This window comes from Carcharodon carcharias, chromosome 25, assembly GCF_017639515.1.
Source record: "Carcharodon carcharias isolate sCarCar2 chromosome 25, sCarCar2.pri, whole genome shotgun sequence".
Classification (NCBI taxonomy): domain Eukaryota; kingdom Metazoa; phylum Chordata; class Chondrichthyes; order Lamniformes; family Lamnidae; genus Carcharodon; species Carcharodon carcharias.
In genome coordinates this window covers 46,440,825-46,456,458 of record NC_054491.1, presented here as the reverse complement: position 1 = coordinate 46,456,458, position 15,634 = coordinate 46,440,825, and the positions used below count along the sequence as shown (strand labels likewise).

The window sequence follows — 15,634 nt, the reverse complement described above, 5'->3', positions numbered from 1 at the left end:
GTCACCGCTCCGGTGCTCCTCCCTCTGAGTCTGTTCCCTAGAGACAAAGCCGCAAATCCCCTAGGTAAGCTAGATTTATACTCACCTCTCCAATGCTCCTCCCTCCGAGTCTGTTCCCAGGATTTACTCACCAATTAGGTGCTTTTTCTTTAAAATCCAGTTTCAGAAGAGTATCCTTCACAGGTCTGGTACACTCCTGAAGGCACTGCCTCTTCTTCTTTTTAGGTTTGAGGAGGAGGGAGGGATGGAAACACTACAGCAATGTAATGTTTGGGGCTGTTCCATTCTTTGACAGTGGGTGCTCCTAAATTCCCTCCTGAGTCGCGGTGTCTGCAATGACTCCTCCCAGAATGCTTCAGTCACTTCTCACCAGCGCCCTCTGTTGGATTCGCTGTAATTTTGGCACACTATACATGCATCCACCATTTCCCTGACTTGTGCTCCCATTCCAGGCCAATACATTACATCCCGAGCTCTTCTCCTGCATGTTTCTATGCCGATGTGACTTTTATGTATGCGCTGCAGCATTTCTTCCCTCAGTGTTGCAGGAATTATGATCTTTTCTCCCTTGAAGTATTTCTTCTGCCACATGCATTTCCTCAGGAAAGTTGCAATATTCTTGTACAGCAGAAAGGGCTCTGCTCCGATGTGCAAACTGGCTGGCCCATACAATCTGCTGCAGTTTTCTCAGGGTGGGGTTGTTCTTGGTCACTTCCCTGATCTTATCCAGTTTGGTTACAGCCACAGGTAAGTTCTTTTGCCAGCAAGTGAACCTGTGCTTCTGTTTCTTTATCCTCTTTCTCTGTGATGGGTAGGTGTCAGTGACAGTATCTGTGATGTACATTTCCTTGCCCAGTTTGTATTTAACTCTGACCAGATACTTCTGCAGGTGTATTAGTGATCTCTGGAATCTTGGTGCACAATTCAGGGGCTTTTGAAATACAGCTTCCAAAGGCTTATGATCCAATTCTATCTCTATGTCTTTGCCATAGACAAACTGGTGGAAGCATTCTAGACCAAACACCTAGGGCCAGAATGTTCCCATTGGTGATTTGGGGGAGAGGCCTGCTTGCCAATGGGAAAATGATGTCAGGAGGAACCCCTGAAGTCATCCCGGTCCCTTTCAATTTTGAGGAAGACGGGCAGACAGCGAGATCAGCTGTTCACCTGCTGACCTGTTAATGGCCAATTGAGGCCATTGAAAAACCTGCTTGTCCAACCTTAAGGCTGGTGGACAGGCCAGGAGCCCCAGCGGGTTCCTGATAACACAGGAAACCTCATCCACTGACGGGGTGAAGTTTCATGTACGTTTTTAAAAACTTTAATAAAGTTTGTCCTTTTTATTAACCTGTCCCATCTCGTGTGACATTGTCACATGATGGGGACATGTTGATAATTATTCTATTTTTAATGTTTTTGACACTCACTAATCTCCCTGAGATAGTCCTTGGTCTCAGGGAGCAGTGTACTCTTGCGCACACATGCGTGAAGGAGCAGCACTTTAACAGATGGGGAATCCCTCCACCTCCCACACAGGAAACACACAGCACTTCCTGTCGGACTGGGCGAGCCTTAATTAGTTCCCCCACTCTGGCGCAGGTCCCATTTTGGCGGTGGAGTTTGGCTGCGCACCCACCGGCAAGTCAGTGGGGTCCGCCCATCAACCGAGGGCAAAATTCTGCTCCAGTCCAAACACAATTGCTAGCATGTCTCTCTCTATTTGGACATACCACTGCTGTGTTCAGTCATTGCCTTTGAAGCATACGCCACTGGTGCCTCATTTTGCGAGAGGACAGCTCCCAGGCCAGTCTCTGCAGCATCTACTGAGATCGTGACTGGCTGACTGACATTGTAATAGTTTAACCCTGGTGCCTGGGTCAATGTTCTCTTCAGACTGGTCAAAAATTCCTGGCGACTATGTTCCCAGTGTCATTCCACATCATTTTGTAGAAGTTCTCTGAGATGCTGTCAGGTCTGATATGTTTGGGATGAATTTCCCGACATAGGTCACCAAATCTTTCTTACATTCTGCAAGTGGCAAGTTCACTACTCTTCGATTTTACTCGGGTCCAGCTTCAGTCCCTCACTTGTTAGCACATGCCCCAAGTATTTGATTTCATGAAGATCTATTTTGCACTTTTCCTTCAACTTGAGGTTCCTTTCTCTCACTCTGGCCAGCACCTGCCTCAGTCTGTGGTTGTTCTTCATGTGAGGCTCCCTAAACCCAGTACATCATCAATATAGGTTTCCACACCCTCTAACCCTTCAGGCAGCTGTACAATTAAGAAATAATTGTAGGGGAAACATTTTATCAACATCTACTAACAGATATATTAAAAGCCTAAAAGTAGAACACCTGGAGTTGAATAATATCAAAAGGTAAGCGTAAGAGCCTGTATAGTGTTGCAGGTACCGAGATAGGAGCTGCTTTCATCCAGCTTGACCTGCTAGAAGCCTGAATTTGCATTCTAGACTGAATAGTATTTAGCATCAGTTAGCTTACATGTGATCTCTCCTACTGTGGGTAATGCTCTCTTTGTACTGCCTGGTTTAGGTCTCTGGGATCCAGACAGACTCGGATTCCCATCTGATTTTTCCACAATTACAATTGGATTAAACCACTTTGTCGGTTCTTCAATTTTCTTGATGTGAAGTTTGTCCAACTCTGCTTTCAGTCTCTCTCTCAGCATGACTGCTATTTTCCTGGGTGGGTGTATTTTGCGTGTCACAGTTTTGTCAATCTTGATGACGTGTTCTCCTTTTTAGGCAGCCAATCCCCTGGAACACATCTTTATACTCACTCAGCATGTTATCAGTGGTGACAGTCATTATTCTTTTGATTAGCTTCAGATTTTCACAAGCTTTGATTCCAAGAATGGGTTTTGCATCAGTTTTCTCCACTATGAATGGAAGTGCTTGAGACTGTGTTTTTGGTTCACTAGGTGTACACTTGCCTTACACAGGTGAAAAATTGCTGTGGAAGTAGACAGCTTTGCTTTTTTGCTTTAGTTAGCTGTTTTTCTTTGCTTATCTTACGATACAGGCTATGGGAATGACACTTGTTTGTGCACCTGTGGCAAGCTTGAAATTCACCATCATGTTGACAATTTTAAAATCAACCTTCCATTCGTCATCTTTGGAATTTGTTGTTTCTGCACCAATGAAAAGTTCAGTTTCATTGTCGATGGTTTGCACTTTCTTTGATTTACACATCTTAGTGAAGTGATTTAGTTTATCACAGTTCTTACACTGCTTTCTGTAAGCTGGACAACTGTGGTAAATGGTCTGTCCCACATCGGCTGCAGTTAAATGTTTTAATAGCAGTTTTGTTCTTTTTACCTTCAGGCTGTCTATTTGTTCTTTCCTGGGGCTGTTTCTGTTTAACTGCGTCTAACTGCTTGACTGTGTACAGCTTATCATCTGTCATCTGTTTAATCTGGCATTTTACTGTTTCTGCCGCTCTGCAGGTATTTATTGCTTTCTCCAGCGTGAGATCAACTTCTCTGCACAAGCCGTTCTGAGTGACATTTGTGATTCCGTAAATGATTCTATCTCGGATGAGTGATTCTTCAAGTGCTCCAAATTCAGACGGTTTGGCTTACTTTCTCAGCTCTGTTACATACTGACTAATGCTGTCGCTGCCTGGCAAGCCCGTTTTTAAAAAAACAAATTAGTCTCTTTCATACGTGGCTGCAGTAGGCTTCAAATTTTTGAATTGGGGAAAATTCTCCCCCTGTTGGGGGATGTATGGGCACAGGCGCACCTCCGATTGATGACCCTGATCAGGGACACGCTGCCGTTTTACATGGGTGGGCTAATTAAGGCCCACCTAGCGTGACGTGCCAGGAAGTGCTATGCGCTCCCTGTGCGGGCGGTTGGGGGGGGGGGGTCCCTCACCCAGGGGTGCACTCTTTCGTGCATGCGTGTGAAAGGGTGCACAGATCTCCCTGAAATTTGTAATACAAATGATAGAATATTTTCCCTGACATGTCCCCTCATGTGTCACTGTCACATGAGTTGGGACATGTTCATAACTTGCAAGATTGGATAAAAATTTAAGTACCCTCATGAAACCTCATCCCACCCATGGATGAGCCTTCATGCTTTTTCCAAAGCCCGCCAGGGGTCCCGGCCTGCCCACCAGCCTTAAGGTTGAACGGGCAGGTCCATTAATGACCTTAATTAGTTTTTTCAATGGCCTCAATGGGCTGTTGACAGGTCGGCAGGTGTGCAGCTGACTTGGCTGCGCCCCCGCCGACCTGAAAACGGAAATGATGCAGGATAACGTCGGGAGTTCCACCACTGCCTCTGCTCGCTGACCGGAAAATCCTGCTCGTTATTTCTTTCAAGTCATTTCTCTCGTCACTTTTTTTTGAGGGCCTTTTTTTATCACTGGTGTCGCTGTAAGGAACAGCTTGAATTGCTGCTGGAACCCCCCCCAGCCCCCGGGCCCCCAACCCCCCCCCCCCCCCCCCCCACCGGAACCTCTATTGTTGTGTTTAGTTTATTTCTGACTGTGTCTTGCTGCTTGTTTTAATGATGCACACAGGCTGTCGACATTGTAGCTGAGCTAACTTTACTGATAACACATTTTCCTAACACGAACACACAGCTGCAGCATCTGGATTCTATCCAGACAGGTAACCAACCTGTGCTAACTGACCTTCAGCCCCAAGGTCAGGTGTCCCCATATATAATACAGAGCACCGTATAGAGTCTAATACTGGAGTCCACAACTACACTCGGTTATTATCATGACAGTAATGTCATCGGTCTATATCCACAACATGAACCACCACACTACCCTCATTGGCCATGTGCTGAAGATCAGAACTCAAAGCAAATAGTTACTCAAACAGGACTTCTCTCTAAAAGATGTGCTGACTATTTTCACATAATTTTCTGAATAGCAATTAATGTTGTCCTGAATTATTGTCTCTAGAATTTTCCAGAACTGCATTGAGCTGACTGTTATTTGCAGAGTTTATCCTATTTTTAAACGGTGGAGTATTTGCATTCCTCTGGTGCCACTCCAGTGCCCAATGTGTTTGTAGCCAAACCCTCTGTGATTTGCACCCTACCCCCAGTTGGACTGAGTGCCTTTTTTTTACCTCAGGGTCCTAACTTGCCTCCTCTATCTAGTCTTATCCTATGCAATAGCAATACTGGCTGTGTCTTCTCTGATAAAGACAGATGTAAAGTATATATTACCAGAAACAACCTACTAACCAAACTTGCTGGATCGTGTGCAACAATGTGCATCATAACTAGAACTCTCTGCTTAACACTTCTCCCCTGGCTTCCTGTCCTTGCAAATATCACTCCACCAACTGACAGCCGCACAGCTGTTGTGCATCACTCTCCATCACTCCACGATGATCCGCTCAACCCACCTGCCTGGCTTCCATCTCAGTGTCCCATACAGAGAGCGTTCTCCCCCCCCCCCGAGCCTCACGTATAGACCACCCCGCTCTCTTTCCCCCCCCCACCCTCCCACCCCGAGCCTCCCCAGGGAGATCTACCAGCAGGACATCCACTGGATCAAGGAATGGGTGATATGGGAAGTCATTAACAAGTTCTTTGTGCCAAACCCCATCTGCCAATGGCAGGCTCTGAATTGCCATGGTGACTGTGGCTAGGGACAGGTCAGGGACACTGTACAGCCAACCTGCACCTCTGGGCCCTCAATACAAATTCCTTTGTGTCTTTCCACAAATAATACTGCACATTACCGAGGAGTGACCCCTCTACAAAACTGACTGACAGAATAATTGTTTTAAACTCAGCAAACATGGAGGCTATCGCTTGGCTTCAGGGATTTGCATTTTTTACAATAATAAAGACCCTTAGTCATGCGCTCACTCTCAAAGATTTCTCACCCCCAATTGGCCCAATCCTTCCTTTAGAACCTTTTTTTATGATTTATGTTCTGGAGTGATCTCTTGGGTTATTTTATTCTGAACTCTGCCCCACCTCCATTCCATTTTTAAAATTGAATAATTTGTATATTCAGCTTGGGTCCCATTTGTATTATCAACCTTGCATTTGTAATAAGCCTCCTTTTCTGTTTCATTTTAATGTTTATCTTCAGTCACCCAAGGAGCTAGAGCATTGGGTATCCCTCCCTTATCCCGCAATGAAATGGGCCTGGCCTGCATTTCTCTGAAGGCACCTCTTCACTTATCACCCCACCAGCCTCCGCATTCAAAGGATCATCCTCCACCATTTCCGCCAACTCTAGCACGATGCCACCACCAAACACATCTTCCCTTCACCCCCCTGGCAGCATTCCGCAGGGATCGTTCCCTCCGTGATACCCTGGTCCACTCCTCCATCACCCGCTACACCTCAACCCCCTCCCACGGCACTTTCCCATGCAACCGCAGAAGGTGCAACACCTGCCCCTTTACCTCCTCTCTCCTCACCGTCCAAGGGCCCAAACACTCCTTTCAAGTGAAGCAGCATTTCACTTGCACTTCCCTCAATTTAGTCTACTGCATTCGTTGTTCCCAATGCAGTTTCCTCTAAATTGGAGAGGCCAAACGCAGACTGAGTGACCACTTTGCAGAACACCTGCAGTCTGTCCGCAAGAATGACCCAAACCTCCCTGTCACTTGCCATTTTAACACTCCACCCTGCTCTCGTGCCCACATGTCTGTCCTTGGCCTGCTGCATTGTTCCAGTGAAGCTCAATGCAAACTGGAGGAACAGCACCTCATCTTCCGACTAGGCAATTTACAGCCTATTGGACTGTATACTGAGTTCAACAACTTCAGATCATGAACACTCTCCTCCATCCCCACCCCTTTTCTGATTTCTCCCCCCTTTTTTTTCCAATAATTTATATAGATTTTTCTTTTCCCACCTATTTGCATTACTTTTAAATATATTTCCATCCATTGTTTTATCTCTATCTTTTAGCCTTTTTCGATCCCTTCACCCCACCCCACCCCCACCAGGGCTATCTGTACCTTGCTCGTCCTGCTTTCTACCCTTAATTAGCACATTCCTTAGATAATATCACCACCTTCAACACCTCTTTGTTCTTTTTGTCTGTGACATCCTTTGGTTATCTCCACCTATCACTGGCCCTCTATCCAGCTCTACTTGTCCCACCCTCCCTCCCCCCACCCACCCCAAACCAACTTATATTTCACCTCTCTTCTATTTTTCCTTAGTTCTGTTGAAGAGTCATAAGGACTCGAAACGTTAGCTGTGTTCCTCTCTGCAGATGCTGTCGGACCTGAGTTTTCCAGCTATTTTTGTTGTTGTTTTGCACCTCTTCAACTGCTGCTTTGTCTGCTGTGTTCCATTCCAATCCACCCTTTTCAACTCTCTGAATTTTTAAGACTATGAGAAAGAACTAGACAGTATAGTGCCTCAAGCCTGGTCTGCTATTCGCTACGATCATGGCTAATTTTCTGCCTCCATTCTTCCATGCCTGCTCTTCAGTTGGGTATCTCAACAATGGTCGTACCTGGTCCTCCCCTGATTTTTCTCAACCTACTATTGTGATCCCTCTTCCCCAAATTCTCTCCCACTGAAACAATCTTTTCTTTCCCCAGTTCATTGCCAGGAACTAGACCAAGCACTACTTCATTTCTCATTGGGCTAGAAACACACATCAAGCAAATTCTCTTGTACATATTTCAGGAATTCCCTCTTTGCCTTTTGCACTCCTTACTATCCTGGTCTGTATTTTGATACTGGGTAAACTAAGGGGTTAGTGCCAAGATTAATGCCACCACTTTTTCCCTTCTGCTGAATATGGAGCGACCCCATTGTTATTATCCAATGGTCGCTAGTTCAGAAACAAATGGTCCTGTTGTGGTCTTAGGGCAGTTGTGGTCCCTGTCAGAATTGGAGCGACTGAATAGTGATGTGTTTGATGTCCTTCCTCCTGTATTGTGTGTTTAAAAATCTGAGGAATTTGGGATTTCTGGAGCCAGGTATGAACTATAGGAAAAGCCTCCAAGGCTTTGTGGTCGGCGTGTTAAAGCGTTTCGCAATGGAGATTTCAGTTGTATATTTTGAGCAGACTGGAGTGAGGTGGGCTTGACCTTTGCCTTTGGAATTTGAATGTGTGGGGCAGTTGCAAGCGAGGGGCTCAGCTACAATGTTCTGTACGATGTCCGATATTGATTCAGGACCAGCATCCCATTACGTTAGTAAACTTGGCACTTTTGATTGCATTCCGTCTGGACCTGTGCCTCGGCTGGGCTGTCGGTCTGGACCTGTGCCTCGGCTGGGCTGTCGGTCTGGACCTGTGCCTCGGCTGGGCTGTCGGTCTGGACCTGTGCCTCGGCTGGGCTGTCGGTCTGGACCTGTGCCTCGGCTGGGCTGTCGGTCTGGACCTGTGCCTCGGCTGGGCTGTCGGTCTGGACCTGTGCCTCGGCTGGGCTGTCGGTCTGGACCTGTGCCTCGGCTGGGCTGTCGGTCTGGACCTGTGCCTCGGCTGGGCTGTCGGTCTGGACCTGTGCCTCGGCTGGGCTGTCGGTCTGGACCTGTGCCTCGGCTGGGCTGTCGGTCTGGACCTGTGCCTCGGCTGGGCTGTCGGTCTGGACCTGTGCCTCGGCTGGGCTGTCGGTCTGGACCTGTGCCTCGGCTGGGCTGTCGGTCTGGACCTGTGCCTCGGCTGGGCTGTCGGTCTGGACCTGTGCCTCGGCTGGGCTGTCGGTCTGGACCTGTGCCTCGGCTGGGCTGTCGGTCTGGACCTGTGCCTCGGCTGGGCTGTCGGTCTGGACCTGTGCCTCGGCTGGGCTGTCGGTCTGGACCTGTGCCTCGGCTGGGCTGTCGGTCTGGACCTGTGCCTCGGCTGGGCTGTCGGTCTGGACCTGTGCCTCGGCTGGGCTGTCGGTCTGGACCTGTGCCTCGGCTGGGCTGTCGGTCTGGACCTGTGCCTCGGCTGGGCTGTCGGTCTGGACCTGTGCCTCGGCTGGGCTGTCGGTCTGGACCTGTGCCTCGGCTGGGCTGTCGGTCTGGACCTGTGCCTCGGCTGGGCTGTCGGTCTGGACCTGTGCCTCGGCTGGGCTGTCGGTCTGGACCTGTGCCTCGGCTGGGCTGTCGGTCTGGACCTGTGCCTCGGCTGGGCTGTCGGTCTGGACCTGTGCCTCGGCTGGGCTGTCGGTCTGGACCTGTGCCTCGGCTGGGCTGTCGGTCTGGACCTGTGCCTCGGCTGGGCTGTCGGTCTGGACCTGTGCCTCGGCTGGGCTGTCGGTCTGGACCTGTGCCTCGGCTGGGCTGTCGGTCTGGACCTGTGCCTCGGCTGGGCTGTCGGTCTGGACCTGTGCCTCGGCTGGGCTGTCGGTCTGGACCTGTGCCTCGGCTGGGCTGTCGGTCTGGACCTGTGCCTCGGCTGGGCTGTCGGTCTGGACCTGTGCCTCGGCTGGGCTGTCGGTCTGGACCTGTGCCTCGGCTGGGCTGTCGGTCTGGACCTGTGCCTCGGCTGGGCTGTCGGTCTGGACCTGTGCCTCGGCTGGGCTGTCGGTCTGGACCTGTGCCTCGGCTGGGCTGTCGGTCTGGACCTGTGCCTCGGCTGGGCTGTCGGTCTGGACCTGTGCCTCGGCTGGGCTGTCGGTCTGGACCTGTGCCTCGGCTGGGCTGTCGGTCTGGACCTGTGCCTCGGCTGGGCTGTCGGTCTGGACCTGTGCCTCGGCTGGGCTGTCGGTCTGGACCTGTGCCTCGGCTGGGCTGTCGGTCTGGACCTGTGCCTCGGCTGGGCTGTCGGTCTGGACCTGTGCCTCGGCTGGGCTGTCGGTCTGGACCTGTGCCTCGGCTGGGCTGTCGGTCTGGACCTGTGCCTCGGCTGGGCTGTCGGTCTGGACCTGTGCCTCGGCTGGGCTGTCGGTCTGGACCTGTGCCTCGGCTGGGCTGTCGGTCTGGACCTGTGCCTCGGCTGGGCTGTCGGTCTGGACCTGTGCCTCGGCTGGGCTGTCGGTCTGGACCTGTGCCTCGGCTGGGCTGTCGGTCTGGACCTGTGCCTCGGCTGGGCTGTCGGTCTGGACCTGTGCCTCGGCTGGGCTGTCGGTCTGGACCTGTGCCTCGGCTGGGCTGTCGGTCTGGACCTGTGCCTCGGCTGGGCTGTCGGTCTGGACCTGTGCCTCGGCTGGGCTGTCGGTCTGGACCTGTGCCTCGGCTGGGCTGTCGGTCTGGACCTGTGCCTCGGCTGGGCTGTCGGTCTGGACCTGTGCCTCGGCTGGGCTGTCGGTCTGGACCTGTGCCTCGGCTGGGCTGTCGGTCTGGACCTGTGCCTCGGCTGGGCTGTCGGTCTGGACCTGTGCCTCGGCTGGGCTGTCGGTCTGGACCTGTGCCTCGGCTGGGCTGTCGGTCTGGACCTGTGCCTCGGCTGGGCTGTCGGTCTGGACCTGTGCCTCGGCTGGGCTGTCGGTCTGGACCTGTGCCTCGGCTGGGCTGTCGGTCTGGACCTGTGCCTCGGCTGGGCTGTCGGTCTGGACCTGTGCCTCGGCTGGGCTGTCGGTCTGGACCTGTGCCTCGGCTGGGCTGTCGGTCTGGACCTGTGCCTCGGCTGGGCTGTCGGTCTGGACCTGTGCCTCGGCTGGGCTGTCGGTCTGGACCTGTGCCTCGGCTGGGCTGTCGGTCTGGACCTGTGCCTCGGCTGGGCTGTCGGTCTGGACCTGTGCCTCGGCTGGGCTGTCGGTCTGGACCTGTGCCTCGGCTGGGCTGTCGGTCTGGACCTGTGCCTCGGCTGGGCTGTCGGTCTGGACCTGTGCCTCGGCTGGGCTGTCGGTCTGGACCTGTGCCTCGGCTGGGCTGTCGGTCTGGACCTGTGCCTCGGCTGGGCTGTCGGTCTGGACCTGTGCCTCGGCTGGGCTGTCGGTCTGGACCTGTGCCTCGGCTGGGCTGTCGGTCTGGACCTGTGCCTCGGCTGGGCTGTCGGTCTGGACCTGTGCCTCGGCTGGGCCGTCGGTCTGGACCTGTGCCTCGGCTGGGCCGTCGGTCTGGACCTGTGCCTCGGCTGGGCGTCGGTCTGGACCTGTGCCTCGGCTGGGCCGTCGGTCTGGACCTGTGCCTCGGCTGGGCCGTCGGTCTGGACCTGTGCCTCGGCTGGGCTGTCGGTCTGGACCTGTGCCTCGGCTGGGCCGTCGGTCTGGACCTGTGCCTCGGCTGGGCTGTCGGTCTGGACCTGTGCCTCGGCTGGGCCGTCGGTCTGGACCTGTGCCTCGGCTGGGCCGTCGGTCTGGACCTGTGCCTCGGCTGGGCCGTCGGTCTGGACCTGTGCCTCGGCTGGGCCGTCGGTCTGGACCTGTGCCTCGGCTGGGCCGTCGGTCTGGACCTGTGCCTCGGCTGGGCCGTCGGTCGCTAATGAATTGCACGGTGTGGTTGTTTTAAGACTGATTATGCAGTCACAAACCTTGGGGAAGTTGTGCATGGTCTCAATTTTCCTGCTTGCCCATGTAGCAATAGAGGGAACGTTATTGAGCTGGCATCTGAGAGGCTTTAAGCTGCTCAACAGACCCCACAACAGTTCCTTGGGCACAATGAAGGAGAGAAGCCTACAATTCGGGGAACTAGGAAGTGAATCACTTACCAACTTGTACAAGAAGGGGAAAGGTCTGGAATGGAGGTGTGTATTGATAGGCATGCCTGGTAATTTGTCATGTGGTTTGGTGTATGGGGGCCTTTAGAGAATGTTTGTGTTCAGATGGTATGTTGCCTCTTCCCTAGGTCTAGCTGAGACATGGTTACAGATGGGATGCAATGAAAAATTTAAGTTTAGCAACATCCTCGGGCGCTGGGCTGGAATCAGTGTTGAAAAGGACAATTTTTGTCATACCTTTGGAACACCGATAAGAGTGTTCTCCTGGTCTGAGTAAGAGTATTACTGAACAACTGTGACTGTCCCCCAACTAATCTTTGTTTTTTCCTTTTCCCCCTTGACTGTTTTGCAACAGGCTGGAGCACCAAAGTCACTCTCCAGCTTGTGCATTCCTTGCTTTGAAAGCTGATGTATTGGATCTGACTGTGGAAGAGTTCTTCAGATTGGAAATGGAGCGGCTGAAGTTATACATGGTGATATTTAAACCTTTCTGTACACGTTTACTTCAAGGGAAAAAAAAACTCTAAATGGAAGGTGATTCACTCGCCTCCATCTTGTAGATCAGAGATTTGATTAAAATCGAATGCAGAGTAACAGGAGATTTACTCTGTATCTAACGCCGTGCTGTACCTGTCCTGGGAGTGTTTGATGGGGACGGTATAGAGAGAGCTTTACTCTGTATCTAACCCTGTGCTGTACCTGTCCTGGGAGTGTTTGATGGGGACGGTATAGAGAGAGCTTTACTCTGTATCTAACCCCGTGCTGTACCTGTCCTGGGAGTGTTTGATGGGGACAGTATAGAGAGAGCTTTACTCTGTACCTAACCCCGTCCTGTACCTGTCCTGGGAGTGTTTGATGGGGACAGTGTAGAGGAAGCTTTACTCTGTATCTAACCCCGTGCTGTACCTGTCCTGGGAGTGTTTGATGAGGACAGTGTAGAGGGAGCTTTAATCTGTATCTAACCCCGTGCTGTACCTGTCCTGGGAGTGTTTGATGGGGACAGTGTAGAGGGAGCTTTACTCTGTATCTAACACCGTGTTGAATCTGCCTTGGGTGTGTTTGATGGGGACAGTAGAGAGGGAGCTTTACTCTGTATCTAACCCCGTGCTGTACCTGTCCTGGGAGTGTTTGATGGGGACAGTGTAAGGGGAGGGAGCCATACTCTGTACCTAACCCTGAGCTGTACCTATCCTGGGAGTGTTTGATAGCGACAGTGTAGAGTGACCTTTACTCTGTATCTAACCCCGTGCTGTACCTGTCCTGGGAGTGTTTGATGGGGACAGTGTAGAGGGAGATTGACTCTGTATATAACCCCGTGCTATACCTGCCTGGGAGTGTTTGATGGGGACAGTGTAGAGGGAGCATTACTCTGTATCTAACCCCGTGCTGTACCTGTCCTGGGAGTGTTTGATGGGGTCAGTGTAGAGGAAGCTTTACTCTGTATCTAACCCCGTGCTGTACCTGTCCTGGGAGTGTTTGATGGGGTCAGTGTAGAGGAAGCTTTACTCTGTATCTAACCCCGTGCTGTACCTGTCCTGGGAGTGTTTGATGGCGACAGTGTAGAGGGAGCTTTACTCTGTATCTAACCCCGTGTTGTACCTGTCCTGGGAGTGTTTGATGGGGACGGTGTAGAGGAAGCTTTACTCTGTATCTAACCCCGTGCTGTACCTGTCCTGGGAGTGTTTGATGGGGACAGTATAGAGGAAGCTTTACTCTGTATCTAACCCCGTCCTGTACCTGTCCTGGGAGTGTTTGATGGGGACAGTGTAGAGGAAGCTTTACTCTGTATCTAACCCCGTGCTGTACCTGTCCTGGGAGTGTTTGATGGGGACGGTGTAGAGGAGCTTTACTCTGTATCTAACCCCGTGCTGTACCTGTCCTGGGAGTGTTTGATGGGGACAGTGTAGAGGGAGCTTTACTCTGTATCTAACCCCGTGCTGTACCTGTCCTGGGAGTGTTTGATGGGGACAGTGTAGAGAGAGCTTTACTCTGTATCTAACCCCGTGCTGTACCTGTCCTGGGAGTGTTTGATGGGGACAGTATAGAGAGAGCTTTACTCTGTATCTAACCCCGTGCTGTACCTGTCCTGGGAGTGTTTGATGGGGACAGTAGAGAGGGAGCTTTACTCTGTATCTAACCCCGTGCTGTACCTGTCCTGGGAGTGTTTGATGGGGACAGTGTAGAGGGACGTTTACTCTGTATCTAACCCCGTGCTGTACCTGTCCTGGGAGTGTTTGATGGGGACAGTGTAGAGGGAGCTTTACTCTGTATCTAACCCCGGCGTTGTACCTGTCCTGGGAGTGTTTGATGGGGACAGTGTAGAGGGAGCTTTACTCTGTATCTAACCCCGTGCTGTACCTGTCCTGGGAGTGTTTGATGGGGAGAGTACAGAGGGAGCTTTACTCTGTATCTAACCCCGTGCTGTACCTGTCCTGGGAGTGTTTGATGGGAACAGTATAGAGGGAGCTTTACTCTGTATCTAACCCCGTGCTGTACCTGTCCTGGGAGTGTTTGATGGGGACAGTGTAGAGGAAGCTTTACTCTGTATCTAACCCCGTGCTGTACCTGTCCTGGGAGTGTTTGATGGGGACAGTGTAGAGGGAGCTTTACTCTGTATCTAACCCCGTGCTGTACCTGTCCTGGGAGTGTTTGATGGGGACAGTGTAGAGGGAGCATTACTCTGTATCTAACCCCGTGCTGTACCTGTCCTGGGAGTGTTTGATAGGGACAGTGTAGAGGGAGCTTTACTCTGTACCTAACCCCGTCCTGTACCTGTCCTGGGAGTGTTTGATAGGGACAGTGTAGAGGGAGCTACTCTGTATCTAACCCCGTGTTGTACCTGTCCTGGGAGTGTTTGATGGGGACAGTGTAGAGGGAGCTTTACTCTGTATCTAACCCCGTGCTGTACCTGTCCTGGGAGTGTTTGATGGGGACAGTGTAGAGGGAGCTTTACTCTGTATCTAACCCCGTGCTGTACCTGTCCTGGGAGTGTTTGATGGGGACAGTGTAGAGGGAGATTTACTCTGTATCTAACCCCGTGCTGTAGCAGCCCTGGGAGTGTTTGATGGGCACATTGTAGAGGGAGATTTACTCTGTATCTAACCCCGTGCTGTACCTGTCCTGGGAGTGTTTAATGGGGACAGTGTGGAGGGAGCTTTACTCTGTATCTAACCCCGTGCTGTACCTGTCCTGGGAGTGATTGATGGGAACGTGTAGAGGGAGATTTACTCTGTATCTAACCCCGTGCTGTACCTGTCCTGGGAGTGTTTGATGGGGCACCGTGCTGTACCTGTCAGGGAGTGTTTGATGGGGACGGTGTAGAGGGAGCTTTACTCTGTATCTAACCCCGTTGCTGTACCTGTCCTGGGAGTGTTTGATGGGGACAGTGTAGAGGAAGCTTTACTCTGTATCTAACCCCATGCTGTACCTGTCCTGGGAGTGTTTGATGGGGACAGTGTAGAGGGAGCTACTCTGTATCTAACTCCGTGCTGTACCTGTCCTGGGAGTGTTTGATGGGGATGGTGTAGAGGGAGTTTTACTTTTTATTGAACCTATTAGCTTCAGATGGTTGAAGTGGGGAATGTATTTTCTTGAACCTAGCTCTGTACAGTAGCAGCCTGAAAGGTACTCTCCACACCTGATGTACAATGTGTCAGCCCTGCTGACAGTGCTGACTTACTGGCTCTTTGATTGTTGGACTGTGGAATACTGAAAAGCTTCTATTTATTTGCATTTTTTTTCAACTTTGTAGAAGAAAGTTGCTTCAGAGCAAGTGAGTATGTATCGAGAATCGGTTAAAGCTGCAAGAGTAAAAGTTCTGGAAAACTTGACAAACCCCAAGTTCAATGCTGTTCGGAAGAAGTGATTTCAGAATGTTGAAGTTTCACAGATGTCTGGATTTTATCTGTTTCTGTAATGTTGTAATAAAAGGATATTTTATAATCAGTTTTGCAGGAAGGACATCATTTTGTTTGACTGTGTTGCAGCTCTCTGTTCCTGATGATGAGGGCAGTGTTTTTTTTTTACTGGAGTGCAGAGGTTTGCTGTTACATGTTACATGAATATTACATGTCACCT

General features: G+C 51.3%; 1 protein-coding gene across 1 annotated transcript in view; it reads left to right on the top strand.

Annotated features, from left to right (window-relative positions):
• The window catches only part of birc5b (baculoviral IAP repeat containing 5b), a 61,318-nt gene extending 45,896 nt beyond the window's left edge, over nt 1-15,422 (top strand). The window contains exons 3-4 of the mRNA XM_041174298.1: nt 11,913-12,030; nt 15,309-15,422. Coding sequence (XP_041030232.1) covers nt 11,913-12,030; nt 15,309-15,422 — 232 coding nt within the window. The remainder of the gene's footprint in view (nt 1-11,912; nt 12,031-15,308) is intronic.
• Nucleotides 15,423-15,634: the final 212 nt, after the last annotated feature.